This window comes from Pongo abelii, chromosome 16 (genome assembly GCF_028885655.2).
Source record: "Pongo abelii isolate AG06213 chromosome 16, NHGRI_mPonAbe1-v2.0_pri, whole genome shotgun sequence".
Lineage (NCBI taxonomy): Eukaryota > Metazoa > Chordata > Mammalia > Primates > Hominidae > Pongo > Pongo abelii.
In genome coordinates this window covers 28,212,692-28,237,116 of record NC_072001.2, presented here as the reverse complement: position 1 = coordinate 28,237,116, position 24,425 = coordinate 28,212,692, and the positions used below count along the sequence as shown (strand labels likewise).

Sequence of the window (24,425 nt, the reverse complement as noted above, 5' to 3'; positions counted from 1 at the left end):
GAATTACTAGGTAAAATAAAATTCAATGAGTTCCATCAGTCCTAAGTGTGTCAAATGTGAGAGCTAAGAATGAGGGACTAGTGAAATTTGGCAGTTCCTTGGTGAGGAAGCTAGTATGAGAGGAAGGATGTTTTTGAACATGTCTGTCATAGTGATTTTCATGCAAAATTGTCTGCCTGTTTTGAAACATGGTAGATTGCAGTGCAGCTTTAACATGCTTTCCTCTGCAGGCTCCATCTACTCTTTGAAGCTTCTGCCCAGCTTGCATTGTTTCTAGGAGAACCCGCATCATACCTTTATCTATAGCCTTCCCCTAGGTCTTCAGAAGCATCAAGTTTTAACTGTGGACATTGGATTTGGTGGAACAGCAATCATGGTAAGCTGTATGATAAGGCTGAGGGTTGAAATGTGCTGTAAGGGCCGAAAGAAATAGTTTGCCAGCATGTGCAGTGATCTTCGGTTCTGAATGTTAGAAATAAGGATACATCCATGGATATGGATTCTCATTGCATTGAATATCAGCTGAAGATGAGCTGATTTTTTTATTTTTATCTTTTTCAGACGGAGTCTTGCTCTGTCTCCCAGGCTTGAGTGCAGTGGTGCGATCGTGGCACACTGCATCCCTGGGTTCAAGAGATTCTTGTGCCTCAGCCTCTTTTATTAGAGACAGGGTTTCACTGTGTTGGCCAGGCTGGTCTCAAGCTCCTGACCTCAAGTGATCCACCCGCCTCGGCCTCCCAAAGTGCTGGGATTACGGGCATGAGATGAGCCACTGTGCCTGGCCATGAGAAATGTTTCATGATGTGAGAAAATACGGGAGTTTTTGGTCATGATTCCACCAGTGGTGAAGGACTGTCCTGCAGATGATGGACTCTCAGGTCAGATTACAATAGAAATAAAGAGGACTTTGAAAATGGAAGTGTTTTGGCATTAACAGTACAGATAAAAGCAGTCTGGAGAGAGAGAACACCCTACATCATTGTGGTCTGGTTTAGTTAGGGGAGTGGACAGTTTAGAGCATGCATTGTCACAGAGAAGGATAATCACCTCTAAGGAGGTGAAAATTGGTTCTTGAGATGTGAAAAAATACTTCATAATCCTTTGTGGTCCTCCAAAGAGCCATACTAAATATGGAAGAATGTTGGTGAAAAAGTAGGAGAGAATATTTGTTTAGTTAAGGAAACCAGGCTTAGATTATGTAAGGGTGGAGAAGAAACAGGAGAAGATTAGAAGACTAGGGTGTTGGCAAGCTGAACATGACTCTTGTCTTACTGCTTCTAGACTGTTGGCAAGAGTAGCAAGATGCTGCAGCACATTGACTATAGAATGAGATGTATCCTGCAGGATGGCCGAATCTTCATTGGCACCTTTAAGGCTTTTGACAAGCATATGAATTTGATCCTCTGTGATTGTGATGAGTTCAGAAAGATCAAGTAAGGCTGGTTTGGGCAAATGGGGGTTGGACACAGAGGCAATGGGAAGGGAAGGCCAGAGCTGGAGTAAGGGATTTCCAAGGGTAACTGAGGTAGTTAGGGAAACTATGGTAGAGCCAGTCTATTGTTTAACCTCTTGACCTGATCTCTGAATTAGGTTAGAGTCTGCATTTAAACTCTTTTAAGTTTGTGAAGCAATCATGGATTTATCTCTGGGAATAAAAGTATATGCTATGGTCAAAATACTCGTATTTATTTTTAAAATTGAGAAAAATGCTATTGTTAATTAATTGGTTGGCTTCTGCAGCAGTCTTAGACCAAATAAATCTTGGTTGAAATGGAGAAGAACAGTTGTTCTTCATGGTTGAGGAGTTGGGATATGGTTGCCATTTGGTATCCTCTCTTTGCTGCCTATTACTGTTCCCATTATTTCAGTTCTGTGTCACCTGTCATTATGATTTAATTATTTAAGTAATTTTTTAAAGAAATTGCCATTTTAATGTGGAAACTGAGGTTTCAATTTTGTTTTTCTTAAAAGGTATTTTACAAAAGAAATTAGTCTTGTTGTAGTGTAACATCAAAGGAACATTCTGTAAAAGACTAAAGTTAGATCAGAAAACAGCTTTACTATTTTTTACCCTTGTATATTAACTGTGTTTACAGATTTTTTTTTGGTTTGTTTTTCAGTGATAACTCAGTAACTGTTTAAATAGCATCAGTTGTCTTAATTGATACTTGAGGTTGTATAAATATTTTGATGAGTTAGTGATAACTAAAATTTATCTCACTAAAATTTAATTCTGATTTGTAGGCCAAAGAATGCGAAGCAACCAGAGCGTGAAGAAAAGCGGGTTTTGGGTCTGGTGTTGCTGCGTGGGGAGAACTTGGTATCCATGACTGTGGAGGGGCCACCCCCAAAAGATGTAAGGAAGATGTAGGGTAGGATAGAACTTTAATTTGCAGGGACATCATATTATGTGAGATGTCTGAAATCAGGGTAGAGCACAGACACAGTTCAACATGGATTGTCAAATAAAATGTGCCAGCCACTTAATATCAATTGTTGGTTGCCTGTGCTATTCGGGATTAGGGGTTTTTTGGTGAATTATTCTATGTGCTGGGCATTACCTAGGTAAGGATAGAAGTTGGTGATTCATGTTTGCTTGATACGTTGATAAAAGAGGTGTTTTCACAATTTGCCAAATAATGTGCATTTTATACACAAGATACCTCCATGGTATACTTGCTTGCTTGTTCATTTGGACACGGAACTAATATGAGATAGGTGCCATGGGAAAATGGTAGAGAGAAGTGATCTCTGCTGAAGAAGAATACGGAGAACTTGTAAATTGTTTGGTTTTAGGCTATAAATTTTCTTGTTTCAGACTGGCATTGCTCGGGTGCCACTTGCTGGAGCTGCTGGAGGCCCTGGGGTTGGTAGGGCAGCTGGTAGAGGAGTACCAGCTGGTGTGCCAATTCCCCAGGCCCCTGCTGGATTGGCAGGCCCTGTCCGAGGAGTTGGGGGACCATCCCAGCAGGTGAGGAACCAGCAGGGGGTTTTATATTATTGGGAGAATATGACTAAGCCGGAGGCCGAGGAGATTTAAAAACCTAAGTGTATATGTCATGCAATGTAAACAGCATATGGTCTAAGAGGCACCAACAGACAGATATACAGGAGGAAGGGAATAAAACTAGCTACTTAAAATGGTCATTGGGTGATGAAAGTTACCCAAGTTACTCTTGGCAAGAGTAACTTGCCGCTAGTGGTGAGTGAACAGAATGCATGGATATACCACAGTTCAAAAGATCAAAGGGCTTTTTGGATGTCAGTGTACTAAGATTAGTTTTTAAAATATGAGAATAGGCCGGGTGCAGTGGCTTACGCCTGTAATCCAGCACTTTGGGAGGCCGAGGTGGGCAGATCACTTGAGGTCAGGAGTTCGAGACCAGCCCGGCCCACGTGGTGAAAACCCCATCTCTACTAAAAATACAAAAATCAGCTGTGCGTGGTGGTGGGTTCCTGTAATCCCAGCTACCCGGCAGGGAGACAGGAGAATCGCTTGAACCCGGGAGTGGGAGGCTGCAGTGAGCTGAGATTGCACCATTGTACTTCAGCCTGGGTGACAAGAGTGAAACTATCTCAAAAAAAAAAAAAAAAAAACATGGGAATAATGAGAGAAGTACAACATTGCAACAGTTGTTTGTATCTAATTGGTCATTTTTCTCATTTATTTTCTGTGTTTGAATAATGTGAAGATTTGCATCGCTTTGACTGTTTCTCGCCCTGCCTTCTCAGGTAATGACTCCACAGGGAAGAGGCACTGTAGCAGCTGCTGCTGTTGCTGCGACTGCCAGCATTGCTGGAGCCCCAACACAGTATCCACCAGGACGGGGCACTCCGCCCCCACCTGTCGGCAGAGCAACCCCACCTCCAGGTAAGGGATTGGTGAACACTAAGACGAACTTGAATCTCTGATGAGAGATAGCTTACTGATTTAAGACACAGCCTGAGAGCCTAAGAATTTGGGGAATATGCTTCCTTCTTCTAGATACTGGTTTTTAATGAAAGACATAGAAGAGTAATTGTCATATAGAAATTATTTGACTCTATCATTGTTGTCTGGTCCATTTCTTTAGGGATTATTTGGGCTAAATTCTAACAACTTTTCTAAGCCATTTTATGAGGCCTTTATTTCTACCATTTTTCATTGTAGGCATTATGGCTCCTCCACCTGGTATGAGACCACCCATGGGCCCACCAATTGGGCTTCCCCCTGCTCGAGGGACGCCAATAGGCATGCCCCCTCCGGGAATGAGACCCCCTCCACCAGGCATTAGAGGTGAGTGGGAGCATAGGGGTTTGATGGTTCAGCCAGGCCCCTGAATATGTGTATCCTCTTTTTCTCAATGTTTCTATTTCCTTTCCAGGTCCACCTCCCCCAGGAATGCGTCCACCAAGACCTTAGCATACTGTTGATCCATCTCAGTCACTTTTACCCCTGCAATGCGTCTTGTGAAATTGTGTAGAGTGTTTGTGAGCTTTTTGTTCCCTCATTCTGCATTAATAATAGCTAATAATAAATGCATAGAGCAATTAAACTGTGAGGTACTGTTGTATATATTTTTTTGCCTGTTGATTTTGATGAGATCTTAAGTTACTGTGGATGAGGTGATGCCTATTAAGCAGTTGATTCAAATCATATTCTCTTTAATTCTTAGGATAACAAGGTTTTCTGCTTCCTAACTTTCACTTTGTGCATTGACTGGTGTTGGTTAATAATGTTTTCATGACCCAGGGGGTTTAAGTGGTTGTGCTGCTTCACACATGGTCTCCTGCTTCTCATGTTGCTATGTCACGTTATCTGAAGGGAAGTGGGGATGGGATGAAAGGCCTTGTAAGGCCACCTATATACGGAAGGAAATGGTAGTGAATCACAATCCATGCTCATTACATATCAAGGCATTTGAAATAGAAGTTACTCTTTTTCTTGGGATGTTGACCTCAGTTGATGAGGTTTTACAGTGTCCTATGATCAGAATAGAGGATGTGATACTGGAATAATCATTTTCTACCATTGAGTAAGTATTTATTTATAAATTTCTAAATGAGTGGAAGATCCTGGGTACTGGGAGGCAGGAGGTTGCATATTTGAGTTAAGTTGTACTACTGATAATAAAGATAACTGACACACTAAAACATACTTGGTACACTGAAATACAAATTACAGTTATGTCCAGTGGTATCACCAAGTGACAAACTGGGAGCTAAATAGTTCAGGAATGCCCTAGTCTCTAGGTCCAGTTTGAGTTGGTTATGGAACAAAGAAGCCATTTATAAAAGGGAAGAGATTTTTAGGTTTTGCAGCTAAGGTTTATAGTAGACAGCGAGGGAATGATTCATAGTGATTGTAGCAGTTGGTTTACCAAGCACTAAAGAGATTGGTGTTAACTCCATAATACTGATAGACTGATTGAAATTACATTTTTTCTCTTGAATTTACCAGGAGTGGTTGTGAATGTCACCTTTTCCATCTTTTAAATTACATCCTTGCAGGTGGTAATCACTCAAGGAAAAGGAACTATCAGTAACAATAGTTCCTGTTACTGACTTGATATGGTCTCTGCCAGAATAGCTTCTCAGATTAATGGCCACTCTCAGGTAAAGAAAATAAAGAGGCGAAGACTTAGTTGCTTTAGGAGATTATATAATGCAGGTGTGACATCAGTATTTTCAGAATTTGTAAATGTTAAAACAAACTTCTTGATTTACCAAAGCTGCAACGAAAGTACTTTATCTGGATCTTTCAAGACAGAGCTTCTCAGTTCAGACAAATTGACTGATGATAAGACAAACACTTTTCCTCTACAAACCATGGGGTAGTATGTAGAGAGACCTGTGATTTCTTCCCATACTGCTCTGGAACTACTTCTAATTATACTTTTTTCTTTGTTTGTTTTTGGAGGGGAAGCATTTCTCCTTGCACTGGTTTGCTGGTATGGATGGCCCTTAGATTTTGGCATGAGTGATTATGCAGCATATTTGAAGAAAAGCTGTTTTCAGGACCTTTTTAATTAAATATGGCCTGTTACATGAGTTAAAGGTAAGTTACAAGAGCTCTAGATTCTGCAAGATGCTTGCTTCTTGTAGTTATTTTGCTTGGTGATGTTACATTTTGTCTGGAGCTTCCTGGACTTTTTGAGAATCCTGATTGTGATGATATAATAGAAGAAAACTTGGGATATGGATAGTATAATTGAGTGTGGTGAATCTTTTGTTATGAAATGCTAGTCTAAGCTTCTGCGTGTTTCTACTAGGGACACACATCAACATATCAGTCTTAAAACATTCTTGGTAGTTAATGCTTGATGTTACTTAAAAATCGTCGTACATTCTTGCATTAAAATACATACATGTGCTGGGCGCGGTGGCTCATGCCTGTAATCCCAGCACTTTGGGATGCCGAGGCGGGCGGATCCCGAGGTCAGAAGATTGAGACCATCCTGGCTAACATGGTGAAACCCCGTCTCTACTAAAAAATACAAAAAATTAGCCGGGCGTGGTGGCAGGCACCTGTAGTCCCAGCTACTCGGGAGGCTGAGGCAGGAGAATGGCGTGAACCTGGGAGGTGGAGCTTGCAGTGAGCCGAGATCGCGCCACTGCACTCCAGCCTGGGCGACAGAGTGAGACTTCGTCTCAAAAAAAAAAAAATAAAATAAAATACATACATGTCTCATCTAAAACATGGTTGGTCAACAACTTTCTGATTTCCTGATACACATTTTATTAACCAGCTCCTTAAATATGTCCATGTTGCATATCATGTTTGACATGCCTTCATTGTAGCTTATAGAATAATTTCAAATAGAATTTTGGGGTAAAAATTATGCTACCTTAAAATAGGTTACGAAGTATTTGAGGTATTCACTTTTTATATGATAGGTAAACTTGGCTTGGAATGAAAAAGATTTTGAAAGTTCCTTAGGGAGCTCCCTGCTTTTGTGAACTCATTATTCCTTAATTATGATGTCAAATTTCAGAAGTTTGTTATTAACATACTGGTATTTTGCTTTTTATAGGTTCTTGTAATAGAATATTACAAGTAGAAACTGATTTACATAGATAATTATGTGAAATAGTGCTGCTTGACTAGAATTTTCATGATCTCATTTCAAAGATTAGCAAAAACACCCTTTACCTGGTATGTTTACCTCTGATACTACCTTCACTGATTTCAGCAGGTAGTCAGTTATAATCCATGGATTGAAGTTTTTATTTATTTATTCATTTATTTGAGACAGAGTCTCACTTCGTTGCGCAAGCTGGAGTACAGTGGTGTGATCTTGGCTCACTGCAGCCTCTGCCTTCCGAGCTGAAGCGATTCTCCTGCCTCAGCCTCCTGAGTAGCTGGGATTACAGGTGTGGGCCACCACACCTGGCTAATTTTTGTATTTTTGGTAGAGACAGGGTTTCACCATGTTGGCCAGGTTGGTCTCAAACTCCTGACCTCAGGTGATCCGCCCAACTCAGCCTCCCAAAGTGCAGGGATTACAGGTGTGAGCCACCACACCCTGCCATGGGTTGAAGTTTTTAAATGCATGTTTTCTGGTAGTTAATACATTGCTTGATTCTGTCTTATAATTGCATTTAAGTTCTCTTCATCTTGTCCATACACATAATAATGCTTAGTATATAATAAAGCAAGGTATATTTTCATGGGATTTTTGTAGTGGGAGAATGACATCTGAGCCTGAAATAGTATATTTGTGTTGTAACTTTTTCAGTGTCATACGATACCACTTTTTGACCACTTAGTTGATGCCTCTGAAAGGAAGAGAGAATCAGATCGCTAAAATTGGATGTGTCGTCAGTGTGGATCCTACTCAATAGTGTCACGACGAGGCTGAAAATCATATTAAGTGCTTTTAGGACAGAAACGTAAACTGCTCAGGTAAAATAACCTTATAAAGAGAAATAAGCATATATTGCAGAGGCCTTGGCTAGGTTCATGATGACATAGGACCTTGTCTGAACATAATGATTTCAAAATTTGAGCTTAAAAATGACGCTCTGAAATCCAGTCAGTGTGCCTCACTAGGCTTTTCGATTTCTAGATTTTCTGCGGAAAATGTTGTGAAAACTTTGAATGCTTAAAAATGGCAGGTGTAGTATTGTACTTTGCTAGTTGCTCAGATACCCTTTTTTATTTGTATAGATATTCTGAGTTCCTTTTTTTTCCTGCATGTTGTATGTTGTCGAAAGCTAAAAGGAAACTTATCCTTGGATCACGGAAGGCAGAGGCACTTGGTGAGATGGAAACAAGGATGTGTAAAAATGAGACTACCGCCTCTCGGATTAAAAAAAAAAGTGCCAGAGTTCTAGGGTTCTAAGTGATGTCCAGGAAGGAGGAGGAATAATATTTATGGAGCATATATTATGGAACACAGTGAGTATAGCACATGCCTTTAAATGAATACTGTTGGTTTTTTAGGACAGTTGATTTTGTTTGTTTTTTCTTCAGCTGTGTGCAGTTGATTAACTTGTACAGAGCCTATCACACAATAGATGTTTACGAAATATTAAGTGAATGAATGAGGCAGCATTGCTAATTTTTTGTATAGTGAGACAGTATCTCACAGTCCAGGCTGGAGTTCAGTGGCATTAACATAACTCGCTGCAGCCTTGAACACCTGAGCTCAAACGATCCTTTCACCTTACCCTCCAGAGTAGCTGGGACTACAGTCATGTGTCAACATGCCTGGCTAATTTTAGTTTTCTGTGAGTTGGGATCTCACTATGTTGCTTAGGCTGGTCTTGAACTCCTGGCCTCATGCCGTCCTCTTGCCTCAGCTGGTATTGTAGGTGTGAGCCACTGTGCCAGGTACTAATTTTTTTTATGTTAGAAAACAAGTTTTTGGGTATTTTATAGTTACTTCCTTATGACAATATCTCATCAGAATCTAGGCCTATCTGATACCTGACTCCATACGTTTATACCATGTAGTCAGCCATTCCCAGATAGAGGTCATTTGAGTTACTTAGTGTTTACCAGCACTTGTTTACTACCTCGCGATGATATTTACAGTGTATTTTTGGGTATGGCTTTGGGGTTATTTGGTGGTTGTTAAAACGTCTGTAATCCTGGCACTTTGGGAGGTTGAGGCAGTTGGATCACCTGAGGTCAGGAGTTCAAGCCCAGCCTGGCCAACATGGCGAAACCCTACCTCTACTAAAAATACAAAAATTAGCCTGGCATGGTGGCAGGCACCTGTAATCCCAACTACTCGGGAGGCTAAGACAGGAGAATTGCTTGAACCCAGGAGGTGGAGGTTGCAGTGAGCCAAGATCGCACCAATGGCACTCCAGCTTGAATGACAGAGGTGAGACTCCCATCTCAAGGTAAAAAGAAAAAAATAGAAATCAGCAACTGCTATTTGAGTTTACAGGAGTGAGAAGTCCTCTCTTGCATGGTGAGAGGGGGAACATTTAATTCAATAGAAATATTTGAGACCAGGTGTTGTGGCTCAAGCCTGTAATCCCAGCACTTTGGGAGGCTGAGTTGGGCGGATCACCTGATATCAGGAGTTTGAGACTAGCCTGGCCAACATAGCAATACCCTGTCTCAAAAATACAAAAATCACCCAAGCTTGGTGGTGTGTGCCTGTAATTCTAGCTACTCAGGAGGCTGAGGCAGGAGAATCACTTGAACCTGGGCGGCAAAGGTTGCAGTGAGCCGAGACCATGACACTGCACTCCAGCCTGGGCGACAGAGTGAGACTCCGTCTGGAAAAAAAAAAAAAGAAAAAAATGAGATATAAAGTTCAAAGGATGTATTTATTAAGCCAATAGAAAGTAAAGAGGTGGGGAATGTGGTAGAAGTATATGTTGATAAAGGGATCAGGTGGTTGTACAATAAGAAGGGGGTTGCAGACTTGGAGAAACAGTTCTTCTAGCTCTTCCACTTTCACCAGCATCTGTGTGGGTCACTGGAATCCTTTTTCACAATGCCTGCTTGCCCATGTGTTTTAAGAACTAGTACAACGTAGAAATGATTAGTAGGAAAAACTTGGCTGGGTTAATTTGCTTTGCTGAGCCGATTCAACTTAAAAAGTAAGGTCCATACGAAGCGCCCAAGATTCAAGAAGGAGCCTCATATTTGAACTTGATGTTTAGTTAATGTGAATCATTTTCTGTTGAACTAATGAGAATACAGTGACCTTGAGGGTTAGGTTGTACATCTGAATTGTTCGGACTGTTTCCCGTCTTTTGGATGTTTTGTTTGTATAGATATTTTCATTTTATGTTACATCATTTGTTCTTTGGTAGCAAAAATTGAGTTGACATGATACAGTTCCTGAAATCTAATGAGTTCATGTTTCGGAGATATGTATCAGGAATAATAGTGTGGGTTCTCATGAGAAAATCTGGACTGCATTACTGTGCTACTTTGGTTTCTTGTCAGAGAAGTTAGTAGTTAGTTTAGACCTCCTTCAGAATCCTTTCTTTGGACTTTGTGTTTCATACGTTGTGCCAGCCTTGATTTTATTTGTCTGTCCTCTATCTTTCTATACCATTTGTTTACACTTAACTCTGGAATTTTTTGATGCATGTTTTCAGTGTACTCTAGTCCTAAAATTGGTTTACATTTAATTATTGGGGAGAATAGCAAGTTGTTGATACTACCTGTGTTGGCATTAGGATATTTCTGTTACAGTTCTTTGGACAGTTTGCTAGTGGAAATAGTTATTGTATTTAGCTCTGTGAGACCCAACTGGCAGATTGCTCTCTCTCTCTCTCTCTCTGTGTGTGTGTGTGTGTGTGTGTGTGTGTGTGTGTGTTTCCTTCATGTAGATTGCTGTGTATGTCTTTTTCTTCATAATTCCCCTTAATTCTGTGTGCTTTGAATGATACTGTTGTTGTTACTGTTGTTTTACATCCATTGTCACATAAAACTCTTATCATTTATTCTTCCAGGCCAGCGACTGTCCTTATGGGTTAGAGGTACACTGTCTGCAGGAATTTATTTTTTTACATATTTTTACTAGTTGATGGGAAAGACATTGGGAAAGACCTGGGCTGGATTTGTGATGAGCTGTGTTTACTGAGCATGATGAAGTAAAGCTCAACGTGATTACTCTGAAGTCCAGCCTTACTACCAATCTAAGGACTCCAGGACACAAATACTCAAAACATAAATTCTTAGACTCTAAATTTCACATGGTTTTTCCTACCAGTACAGGTTAAGGATAATGGCGTGTTGTAGGTTTTTCCAGTGCAATACAAGGAAGTTGGTTCTAGATCCTTTAGTACAGTTAATGTTTTGTAGAGTGTGTTCTATGTTCACTGCATTGGTATGTCTCATCTTTGGCATTTTCTTGGCTCACTGCAACCTCCACCTGTTGCGTTCAAGCACTTCTTGTCTCAGCCTCCAGAGTAGCTGGGATTACAAGCATGTGCCACCATGCCCGGCTAATTTTTGTATGTTTTTGTGGAGACAGGCTTTGCCATGTTTGCCAGGTTGGTCTCTAAGTGATCCACCCGCCTCAGCCCCACAAAGTGCTGGGATTGCATGCGTGAGCCACCGCACCCAGCCACACCTTTGCTTATTTCTACTATGCATTTCAAATGATCACTTCAAGAGAATAAGTACTTAGGAGCTCCTATGCTCTTTTTTTTTTTTTTTAACCCTATTGCTTGCATCACCTGGTTCCAACCCTATATGAAAGTTTCATGAGCATGTTTCTGGCACTGAGGCAGCTTCTCCATTTGGCATATAATTGAGAAATTGCTAGTTTGTGGCTGAGACATTGGTTTGAGAGGAGACTTAATTTATATATTTAGCAGAATGCTTAAGTTACATTTACAGAGATTAATTTAATTCTACTTTAAGTTAACCCTTTGCTGTATCTTTACAAGACGTAGGTGGAGATTTAGTTTTGAGTCTTAGATTCAGTTAAGGTGATGAAATTGGCATTATATAGTTTTTGATGCTGAGCCCCACGGAGATTAAAAGATTTGCTAAATACCATGCAATTTTTGAATCACATCTCTAATCTCACATTATTCTATACTCTATTTTTGTTTGTATGATTGATGGGTCTTTCGTTATCTGTGATTGACATTCTATGAGTAGGCGCTTTTGCTTTGCCTATAAGTAGTTATTATGAAGGAGGAATGGTGAATAAAAAGGTAATTTAGAAAAGCGTGTATTAAATATACCATGAACATTGAATATAGCAAGATCTTATTCTCTAGTTGTTATCTTAGTTGATAAATTCTGTATGTGTTATGTGTTTGTGTATACATATGTACATGTTAATGATGTGGGTGTTGATACTGTGATCACATGACAAATGACTGGTTTATAGTGAAAAGCTGTTGGGGTTCAGAGAAATGAACATTCTTTTAAAAGTGAGATAGATAAGTTATTTTATAGTTCTTGCCTTTGAGTCTCTTTTCTTCTGGTAGAAATGTTAGTGTATTTATAATCTCTCAGATTTGTTTGGTTCTCTTAGTGTTCTTGATCCAGGCAGTTAGGGATATGTTGGATGAATTGAGAAAAATGAGTTTTTCCCTTCCTACTAACTGAATTAGATTAGAAATCAGCAGTTAAGTGAGAAAAATAGGGAATTAGTGCCAGATATGTTGAGGTGTAGTGTTGACAAGGAGGTCTTTTACCTTCAGATGTTTGGTGCAACTTAGAGAATGCAGTGGTAGTTGCTGGCCCAGCCTATCCAAACAACCTCATTTGTGGGGTGATACTTCACAGATGACTTAAAATAAATCCCCTGAAAATAAGAATCTCTGGAAGAGTTGACACGCGTGTATGTGCGTGTGTGCACGTGTGTGTGTGTGTGTGTTTTGGTGGAGTGGTAGGAGGAGGGTTGGCTTAATGATGAGAATCATTATTTCTTGATTTGGATGACACTTTGCATTCCTGCAAAGGGAGCGTGAGGTCCAGCCTTGCTAATTCATGATCAAAGTAATTTGCTGAGAGTAGTGGAAGGAATGAGTTAGCAATAGATGGCAAATTGCATTAATGAGTAGTAGGAGGAAAACAAATAAGCAAATTTTAATGTGGTTGAACATGTTCTTGAGTTGTATGAAGGGAGACAGGTAAATTGAGAGTAATGTTATGATTGTTTCATTTGTTGGAAATAATGAAAACTTGCACGGTTTGAATTGTAGGACAATAGGTGGTGTATGTTAGGAGTCAGAATTATCATTTACATACAAGTTTCTGTTTTACTTCAGATAAAGAATGTCAGCTACCTTTCCCATGTTAGCTTCTATACCTTTTCTTGAGGTGACCATAAATAGGTAATATTGTCTTTTACTGAGATTGTTTTAATTAGCAAAGTGTACTGATTAAATGTCTTTTCTTGATAAATTATTAGAATGAATAAAGGACTGTATTTCTAGATAGCTTTGGTTAGTCAGTGATTTGTTTAAATTTAGTGTGGATAAGAATCACCTGAGGGCTTTTTAAACACAGTTTACTGGGTCCTGACCTTAGTGTTTCTGGCTTGTTAGGTATAAGTATGAAAAGTTGATTTTTATCAAGTTTCTAGATGCTACACATCTAGGAACCACACTTAGAGTGCTATTATATGTCTTTTAATGTACACCGATATGGAAAAAGCAATGATATATCATGTTATCGCATATTTTAAAATGTGATCATGACCAGGGAATCTTGAAAGTTGTCTTATTTAATAATGTAAGGCAATGTAGAATACCATATGTATTTTTCTTGCAAGGTTATTATTAATAGGAATGACTATTAGTAGCCAGTGTGTTCAAATACATGGGAGGATGTAAACACTTCATAATTTCCTGGAAATATAGACATATATCACTTACAATAATACATTTCTAATATAAATTTAAATTACCTACGTGATATGAGGAAACGAGCTTATTTTTGATAATTTTCCTAGCAGTGAATCAACTATACCCATTTAAATCTAAATTAAATTAAATTTGACTAAAATCAGCCATTTCTAAATTCAATCCCTATAAATTCACTTTGGGTAAAAGAAGACAAGAATTCCAGAAACAGTAGATTAAAAAAATAATATTTTAAGAGCAGATATGATCTCAATGAATATAGTGTGGTAATTTCTGCCTAATACCTACCCTTTTGGAGGAAGGAAAGGTAATCCTGTTTGTGTTTAATGTTAATTACTGAACTCTTTATAACTTGTTTTATTTATTTATTGTTTGATTTTAAGCATCTGCTTCTGGTGGATTTACATATGTTGGGTTTGGGAAATTTCAACATACAGGTTGGCATTCCAGTGGCTATAGTTTTTTGAAATTTAGTACTGTTTTCCAATGATGATTCTCTTTGGGAATAAACTGTTCTCTTTTACTTAAAAACTGTAAAATTAGCCACCTCAGTTGAGACTCCTCCAGGTTTGGAAGTGGTGAAGAATATGGATATATTCAGGTCAAATCAGTCATTCTCTGTGATACAGCAACTGAACAAGAAACCCAGACTTCAAACAAGCAGACTTCTTTGGGTTGGACTGAACAAAATGAGAAGAAATTACAGAGGATTTAAAAATATATATGGCCTAGGAATTATTGAAATTATTTTGGAGGGTAGCAACAAATTTGGGACATTGTATTTTTTGTTTTAATGTCAATTGTATAATGTGTAACTCTAGTGAGCATGGCTGGACACCGTGGCTTCACATTTTAGGTAGACTGGGTGTTTGATCTACTGACATCATTACAGCCTTAGGCAATGATGTCAAGGTAGCAACAAAAACCAAAAAATCCATCCTTTAGAAATTGTTTAAGTCACAATGATGATACCTTCTTTAAAAGCTTTGACTTACTGAAATAATGCTTTTCATTTGTCTAAGATGAGTACATAGCAGAATTTGGAAATATAGTTCCAAAAGGCTAAATAGACTGACTTTTTTGATATTTTTCCCTTATAGGGAGAAAGAAACATTAACGGTTTATCAGATGCCTTGACTGTACTTTTTACTGCTTTGTCTTCAAGGCCTAGTGTAATAATTAACATCTAGTATGTGTTTGATGGATAGTCAATTTTTGTTTCATTGGTATGTTGTTACCACAATCATTGGTAGAGTCAGTACATGAATGAAGAAAGTATAACAAATTTGCCCTCTAGTAGAGTACAGGCAAAGTATGGTTGTCAGTTTCACCCTGATTTTTTTTCCTCCATTCTTTGTTAGGGTTTAGGTCAAGAACAAGGGCATTTCATTGTACCACATAGCTGAGAGTAGGGAATTGGGACATAGTGTCTTGCTTTAAATTAAAGTTGTCTGTTTGATCAAGTAGAAAGGTTCCTGAGATAGTGCCAGATTTCTTACTGGGGGTTTGTTAAAAATAGAAAAGGTAGTTCCTTAAGGTTGTATTTTATTGGATGCCTCCACCTGCTTCAGGCTAGCTCACTGGAGAATAAATATTCCATGTTAAAAAAAAAAAAGCACGTGTTCACATGAACTTGTCCTTTGAGCAAACCTGTTGGAAATCAAGAGGGCATTGCTGTTGGAGAGGATAAGAGGGTGTAGTTGTTGGTGTGTTAAGAGTAGCTGACAACATAAAAATAAATGTAAATGCATCTATTATATTTGGGTTGGCAAAATATATTGGTTATTTACTCTGTTGATTTCTGTAGTGTACATAAATATGATCTACAACTCAGTGTAAACAAAAAGGCTTGAAAAATTGTTCTGAAAATGGACAAATCATGAACAGATAATTGAACAAGAAAATAAGCAGAAAGTAAATTTGTGAAATATTTCAAACTCATTCAGAAACATCTTTTTAAGATCACTGTGATACATTTGACTGTCAATTCTGAAGAGACGTATAAAGGAGATGCCAGCTAAGGAGCAAGGAAACAGCTTTCATTCATGGGCTAAATTGCAGCTTAAAAAAGATGGACCAGGATTATTTCCTTTAGAAACTTACTGTACAAAAGATACTGTTCACCCCATTGGATAACTGATCTGAAGTTACTCTTCCATGTGAGGGCTTTGTCATCTTAACTGTATTCACATACTTTCAACTCCTCCCCTTGCTTCTAACCTCAGATCTTTAATTCATCTATCTGGCAGAGCTGATTTGGGGAAAACAAGACAAACCTTGTCAGGTTTTCTTAATAAATAAGCAGTTGTCATGTTTCAAGAGTTTTAGAAATGAGCAATAATCAAGGAAGAGGACAATGATTGCATACGTTTATAATATTTAGAACATCTTTTGCCACAATCAACACTGGAAACCACCCACTTGTGGACACCAAACATTTGGATTAGTATATTTTGTGGCATTCCCTCACTCTAATCCTCTCATCCTTAAAAATTTTCAGAAATTTTTGCAGCAAGAAACACTGATTGCAACGTATGATTTAGGGTAGATTTGTGAACCATTTTTTCACTGAAATACATCAGCAGGAGTGAGTAGTCTGAGTGACCACCCCAGCATGGAGAAAATTGTAGTTTACAGATTCTTCTGGAGCATTTTTATTTCTAGACTGCAGTGGAAGTCTAAACCCCCTTGGAGATGTCTGCCTTAAAGGGTCTTTGGCCAGGGTCCACTGTAGAGCCATAGTCCAGATCTACTCTATTTGCATGCTCCTTACAGCATCAGAACAGCAACTCTCAATCCGAATTCATCCCCAAAATGCCATCTGAGTCACAGCTTGGCAGGTGCATAAAGAACTATCTACTGAATTGAAAAACATTTCAAATATATAAAACTTGAAATATTTTGGGTAGTCTGTATAAACTCAAGTTGACAAGCCAACCCTGCAGGAATATATGGATAGAAGGGGAAGGATAACGTTTGTTGAATTCAGCTACATGCCTCATCAGCTAGAGAACCTTGGAAGAAAGAAAGATAGATTGATAATTGCCTGAACTTCATCAACCAATAATATTTTTTTTCTTGCTGTGGAGAGTCTACTCGCCTTTGGAAGATTTACCAGTAAAAGCCCTGCACGTGATATAATTGTATGCACATGCAATAAGGACATCATTCCCCAACTCCTGCTAGCATTGTGAAAGAGCTCCAAATATTCAAATAATATAAACTTTTTTTCGTGGACATTTAGCTTACAAGTTTGTTTAAATATGTGGGAAAATTATGTTTGGATAATAGTATTGAAATGAAAATATAAGATACACATTGAATGATAAATGTGTATGAATTGTTCATTGTGCCTTAGGTAAGCCAGACAGTGAAATTAAATGTGTAATAGTTGTATTTTTTTGCATAATCTTGGAATGTAATTAGTTAAAAGCAAACACTTAAATTTTGAACATGAATCTATTAAGCTTGTTAATGTAGTTGCTGTGGCTGAATAACTGTTTTCCTAGGGAAGCTTCTATTTGGTAGAATTTTATTCTGGAACAGTTGTTAGAAAGGAATTCTCAGGTCACCTTTTAAAGATATACACAATTCTGTATTCACTTTTTGAGTGCATAAGGGTAATAGAAAATGACATGGGAAGCGTTAATGAGAAAAAAAGGCATTTTGTTTATGTGCCTTTGAGGATACAGTGTATGAAGTTTCTAAATAATTGTTTTATGACATTTTCTTGGTACATAGATATTGCTAACAATTAGTTTGCTAAAGTATATAGAAACATTTTAAGAAATGATTTTAGAGATAAAATTGTTAAAGTACCTCTGAGTGATGTACATTAAAAATCCCTTTATTTTGGTTTATTGCTATGGATGTTTTTCTGGGGCAACTTAATGTGTACAACTTCTAACTAAGAAGTTTTATTAATGCTGCTTTATGTATGAAAGTCATGGATGTAAATGTTATTTTGTCAATGGTCTTTCTGTTAAAATTTACATGGTGTAAGATTTTCTTTTCATGATGGAATTGCCGAAAAGGCCAGCCTCTAGAACGCTTACATGTTAAGGGTTGGGTGGGATTTGTATTACTTTGTGTATATAACCGACAGGATTGTGTTACTAAATCTTAACCAGCATAGAGATGGCTGACATTTTGCATTTTGGGGGACATTAAATTGTTACACAATGATGTTATTTGTTACTGATAGGAGTGTCTCGACTCTTAGATGGCTTTGTTAGTATTAGGCAAATATTAGATGTGGATTTAGGAGATAAGAGGGTGGGGTGTTGGAGCCCTGTGTGCATATGAGCATATGTTGCAGGGCCTGCAGACTTAAATTCACGTGAAGATGGTGGTGGTGGTCTTACATATTTATTAACATTACATTGTAGACTAAATTAATTTGTAGACTAAATTAATTTGTTAACATTACAGGTAGACTACTTTCCTTGTGCTAGTGGGAGTGTTAAATCACGTCTCAGAAGATTAATTCATTAAATTGCCCCTAAACATTAATTCATTGCTGGTGGATATGCTAAATATTTTTAACATCTATTTTTCTAAATGTATAGACGTCATTTTTAACATAGGGGATAGAACCAGTTTTGCTTGCAAAAAGCAAACTGCTCATTGGATCATTGGGCTTAATTTTTAGGTTGTGGTAGATATAATAGAAATGTTCTTAAAATTTGTAGTATAATACTATATATCTCAATATAAATATATATGTGACTGTTTTTCTGACAGATGCAACATGGTGGAAATGTTATCATAAATGTTGGTCTGCCTTTGTTTATAGTTTTCAGATGTGTATATGCAGTTTTTTATATAACAGAAAAATTGCCACATGAGTCAAATAGCATAGGTTAGAAAAGTTCTCATTTGCCAAAAAAATGTGACTTTAACAATAGTGAGTTGTTTTTGATTTAAAATGTTTCTATCTGTAGAGGCATTTTATAAGTTTTTATGGGAATACTAGCAATGGGATGTGAAACCTGAGTTCATTAGATCATTGGGTGATAATGGAACCCTTATGTGTATACAATATACATGTATACAATATACATGGTTTTAAAGCATAGGAGCTATTATGTCTGCATGTTTCTAAATATATATACACATGTAAACACATATCTATATATCTATCTATATATAGATAGATATATACATACATGTGTAGTGAAAGCTTTTGTTCCCTTCCTCACATAGGCAGATTATTTATGTGTGTAAATAATTGAGCAGCTGAAGGGGAATTTTGTTACATGTGTATAAAACAGTCACAATATATAATTGTTTTGCTTTAATTGTTCAGTCTTTGATTTGTAGGAATTGCCGACACGTGTATTTGTGTGTATGCAGGTTTATATATACATACATATCACTGTATAAACAACATTTATTGTCATAGGATAGAAATATTCTTAAGTTGCCAGAGATATTGTATGGCTGCTAAATATATGGTAGAAAAATGTTACCTTTTGCTTTTTAGCATCTGCATACAGATTACTAATAGGCATATATTGTGACCAGTAAACCACTAGACAAGGGCATAAACACTTTAGTTTGATCAGTAGAATTGCTATGCCATGTTTATATGGGATTTATTTGGTTGATGCAGAATATATAATTATATTGTATCTAGAAGATAAATATTACAACAATATTTTTGAATATGCAATTTCTGTCATATTTTTGGAAATATATTTTTATTCAAAAGTAGAATCATTGTTTGCCAATAGAGTTAGCATCTTTGTGTGCTTGTGAGGTTTGATTTTGAGGGTTTTCTTGGTTTTGTTTTGGGTTCTGGAGTTTTAAAAAATGAGATTGTCTAAAAAATTTTTATATAAAAATGTACATTTTTATATTATTTTTTCTTATTCCAACCTAATTGGTGGCTTGTCCCTTCCTGTGTTTATTGGGCTGTTGGGTGCCTGAATAGAGCTGGAGACCATTTAACTGCTGTGTGAGTAATAGATAAGCGTCTTGAATAACATCTGAATTTCCTAGGTGTGTAGAAACACCCACCATGCACATATATGAACGTTAAAATATGGTGAAAACAATCTTTTGCCAATAGAAGTGTTAACCTTTATTTTTTAAAAAAATTTGGTGTGTATGTAGAGGTTTATTTGATTGTTAGTTGTGTCCATGTATAATATGTCATCTACCTTTACAGATGTGCAGAAATTTGTTGTATTTGGTGGATATATTTTACTTAAAACTATAGGGCAGAAGCTTTTTATGTTTGTTGAAGTGAAATGGCATCCCAAACCTGTGTGGTAGAGTGGGATTTTTAGATTGCTGTGAGTACAGTCAGGTTATATCTTTAAAATACCTATTCTTTATATATTAATATGTAGACATTGCTGATATATATGTATATATAAATCATAGGTATTTTTATTAATATAGGCATTAGCTTCTTGATTCACTTGTTTGTTGGGAAGCACGTGGAGAAGGATGTTGAATACTTTGTCATTTCATCTCTGTGATGTACAGTTGTCATGTCAACCCTCCTATCTGCGGGTTTTGCATCTGCAAGCACATGCAGCTGGAAAGTACAGCATTGGCACAATCTGAAACCCGAGTAAACAGAGCACCTCATTTTCATAACCATGGGATCTGAAGAGCTGAGGGAGTTGAGTATGCACTGATTTTGGTATGGGGGTACAGTACAAGTACAAATCCCCGATGGATATCACTAGACAACTGTACAATCCTCTTTAGCTTTTTTTTGTTTTATAGACAGTGTGGACATGCATATATTGCAAGCATCACTTTGTTAAACTATGCTTAACCCTGCAAATGATTTTAAGAGCTCTGTGGGGGTGGCTCTCTTGGGTTTACTATTAAATAGCTGTGTTTATCATAGTTGTTCTATATCATTTCAACTTTGTAAATATGTAGTTTGTTGATAAAGAGGATAGAGACATTTTTCTTTTGTTGATCTTTCCCCTTTGTGTAGTCTTCATTGTGTTGCTGGGATTGTAAAAGACAAATTACTTGCACATATTTAAGCTTATATATTAAATGTATATATGCTGTCATGTTAGGGAGAGTGGTTCCCTCCCCCCATTTTTATTTAAAAGTAAAAATTAATTTTTATTAAATTGTTTCGGTCAGTTTCATGTAAGACTAATCTCTATATTGAATGTTATATCTTGGCTGGGCGCGGAGGCTCACGCCTGTAATCCCAGCACTTTGGGAGGCCGAGAGGGGGCAGATCACGAGGTCAGGAGTTCGAAACCAGCCTGGCCAATATGGTGAAACCCTGTCTCTACTAAAAATATAAAAATTAGTTGGGTGTGGTGGTGCACATCTGTAATCCCAGCTACTCGGGAGGCTGAGGCAGAAGAATAGCTTGAACCCAGGAGGCAGAAGTTGCAGTGAGCCAAGATCGCGCCACTGCACTCCAGCCTGGGCGACAGAGTGAGACTCCCTCTCAAAAAAAAAAGAAAGGTATATCTTATTTTCTTTGATGTACTGAGGTTCATGATGCAATTCATTCTTAAGCATATACTATAGAATCTTTATATGGTTCTCTGTTCATTTGTGGCATGGCAATAACCAAGACAATTTAGTAAATAGCAAATGAAGTATTTTAAACATCTAGTATTTCTAGATGTATAGAGAGTCTCACGAAGTAGATGTTTTTAAGTATCTTGTTGTAAATTTGTTAGTACTGTTGTCTTTTGCAATTAACGTGGCAATGAAATTGATTATTGATACACAGGCTCTTGGAGCTAAACAAAATTTATCATGTTATAATTTGGATATTAGAAGGAGGAAATGACAAGAGACTCTCTGCATTTTACCCGTTATTATATAGCTTACCATTATATCAGATATGAATTGCATATTTTAAAAAACTTAGATTAAATGTCATGTAAATGCATTTGGTCTTTCCAGATACACTTCCTGATATCATAATTTTTATTTCCTGTTAATATTCAAGATATAAATGACTTAATTAAAGAGATTTTCTACTACCTCTAGGAACTATACAAAATTCTGTATGTGTTCCCTTGGTTGCATGACAATATTCAAGACAACTTTGTAAATAATAGATAAAAAATTTTAATTTTTAACATCTAGTCTTTCTAGATGTATAGAGTCTCACAAAGTATAATTTTGTAAATAAGTCATTGTAAAATTTCATGGTTTCATTGTGTTTTGCAAATGTCTTGGCAATGAACTTGATAAAATTTTGGGCTTCTTGACCTGTACATACTTTGGTATCTGTTTGTTGGGTTGTTTAGTGAAAGGAAAAAGTTAAAAGAATGTGTATTTTCAACTTTGAATTGTAATCAGAAAGAAAATATATTTTAACCATTGTTTAGTGCTTCTATTATATATTAAAAACTTCAGTCTTAATTTTATAGTTACATTGTTGATAGGGCATTATATAAATATACTTTTATAGTCATTGTAGGAAATGTCTTTTATAAGGAAAAATTACTTCTACCTCTTTGAACTACACAGTTTTGTATTTACTTGGACTGCATGGCAACATTCAAAAAACACTTTAACAGATAAAAATGACATTTTCTAAAGCTCTAGGTTTGGTAGATGCATGAAGTCTCAACAAAGTATAAATTTGTAAATATTTCATTGTAAAATATCAAAAATTGACTCCTTTAAGTGTTCAGTAGTACAATAGGTAATCAATAATTGGCCTCTTGGGACTGACTGTGTAACATTTTGGTGTTTGTGTGTTTTGAGACAGAGCAATAGATTGCCTCCATATCTTTTAAACATTAAGGTCTCTTGTATAAGAAAAATAACCATTGTGGGGTTTTTGTGCATTGTATACTAATACAAAACAAAGAAACAAAACCCCCTGGATATTTTATCTTTAGAAAGATAGAGGAAGACATGAGAAGGGAATGGTCATTGTAAATTAGATAGATATATTGAGTGTTAGAAGATTATTTAAATAATTGTTCTTTTGTTATTTGTACTCTTTGCAAATTTATTTAAATGCATATCCATGTATATCATAAGTATATTTTCACATGCATGTCTAAATTTAATTTAGTGGCATAGATCTATCTCAGGGGTATTAATCTTTCATTCGTGTACTGATTTGTGTTTTTATTTTCATTTAAAAAGTTGTGGAACCAGTGGCTGGGCATGGTGGCTCATGCGTGTAATCCCAGCACTTTGGGAGGCCGAGGCAGGTGGATCACCTGAGGGTCAGGAGTTCGAGACCAGCCTGGCCAACATGGTGAACCCCTGTCTCTACTAAAACTACAAAAGTTAGCTGGGCATGGTGGTAGGTGCCTGTAATCCCAGCTACTTGGGAGGCTGAGACAGGAGAATTGCTTGAACCCTGGAGGTGGAGGTTGCAGTGAGCTGAGATTGCACCATTGCACTCCAGCCTAGGCAACAAGAGCAAAACTCTGTATAAAAAAAAAAAATTAAAAAAGAAATTGTGTAACTAGTATTTTATTTCTAAGCTTGAAGATATTTCTAGAATTACACTTAAACTGTTACATCTAAATGTATGCTGATTTTTCATTAAATAATAAGCAGGTCTGTAAACATTTTCTTTTCTAACCTCTTTCCATATTTATATGAGTATAGAAAAACTATGGTTATGAATATTTTTTACTTTTTGATAGCTTTTAAAAACTATCAGATATGTGATGATCAGATTTCAAGTTTACTTACAATGTAAATTAGGAAAATTTTTATAAAGATTCTATCCAGTATTGATCAAAAGTATAAATTGTGTGTCTTTTTAAGCAGCAGTTTGGCAATGACAATCAAATTGATACTATGTAAAAGTTTTGAAATGTTATGGCTGGCTACTGGGGTTTTTATCTATTCCACTTCTTGAAAATTTACCAAATATAGGTTGGCTGTAAAATCATAACTATCTGAGGTATCTGTCAATAAATCAAAGATTGCAATGATTATAGCTTCTTTAACATGAATGTAATTCTAACACTAAAAAATTTCTATATGGAATATGTTTTGTAGTCCTGAATTGATATTTTATATTATTTTTCAGTGAACAACTAGTTGTTTACAGGGGTCTGTGCATATGTCTCTAGTTTTTCTAACTAAAATATTAATAGTTAATTATAAAAATATGAATTATACATGGGGCTTGTCATTCTGACATTTAATACTTCAGCGTGGTGATAATGGTGATACAATATACTGTTTGAAATTGTAACACATGAGTTAAAATCAAGATTGATTTGTACATATTTGTATATTACTACATGACAAAAATCTAGGAAGAATATGATTCACATGAAAATTGTTTGCAAGGACGTGACAAAGTTTTAACAGTCCTGTGTAGTGAAAGGAGAATAGAAGGACTACTTCTAATTTCTGTATCTGAAATTTTCAAAAGCTGTTTCAAAATGAACATTTAAACAACAGGAAATTTTAGAGACAACCACTTTGTGCCTGTCTTCATCCTTGACATTCAACATCCTAGGAACAATGGGCTGTTGTATTCAACTTCTTATTCCCAACAGCCATTACGAATGGTTTTTGATTGAACTCACAAAGAGCATGTGATTTAGACATTAATGCAGCGACTACCATGAAACAGAGTATTGGATTACCTAAGGAAAGAAGCAGAAGATGGAATTTGAGGTAGGTGTTAAACAGTGAAATTTCCGTTG

General features: G+C 36.8%; 1 protein-coding gene and 3 non-coding genes across 5 annotated transcripts in view; all 4 read left to right on the top strand.

The window, feature by feature from the left end:
- SNRPN (small nuclear ribonucleoprotein polypeptide N) overlaps positions 1 to 24,425 on the top strand; it is a 165,125-nt gene that overhangs the window by 115,975 nt on the left and 24,725 nt on the right. Inside the window, exons 1-8 of one of the 2 annotated variants that reach the window (XM_054531249.2) lie at positions 235 to 376; positions 1,282 to 1,433; positions 2,245 to 2,356; positions 2,819 to 2,971; positions 3,733 to 3,871; positions 4,151 to 4,276; positions 4,365 to 6,037; positions 7,719 to 24,396. In XM_054531249.2, the coding sequence (XP_054387224.1) occupies positions 374 to 376; positions 1,282 to 1,433; positions 2,245 to 2,356; positions 2,819 to 2,971; positions 3,733 to 3,871; positions 4,151 to 4,276; positions 4,365 to 4,402 (723 nt within the window). In that variant the 5' untranslated portion in view covers positions 235 to 373 and the 3' untranslated portion in view covers positions 4,403 to 6,037; positions 7,719 to 24,396. 2 annotated transcript variants of the gene reach the window in all.
- On the top strand, positions 7,938 to 8,012 carry LOC112129280 (small nucleolar RNA SNORD107). The gene has a single exon (XR_002911687.1). It is a non-coding gene; the product is annotated as a small nucleolar RNA SNORD107 (small nucleolar RNA).
- LOC112129271 (small nucleolar RNA SNORD64) lies at positions 11,013 to 11,079 on the top strand. Its single transcript, XR_002911678.1, has one exon. It is a non-coding gene; the product is annotated as a small nucleolar RNA SNORD64 (small nucleolar RNA).
- LOC112129279 (small nucleolar RNA SNORD108) lies at positions 12,822 to 12,892 on the top strand. Its single transcript, XR_002911686.1, has one exon. It is a non-coding gene; the product is annotated as a small nucleolar RNA SNORD108 (small nucleolar RNA).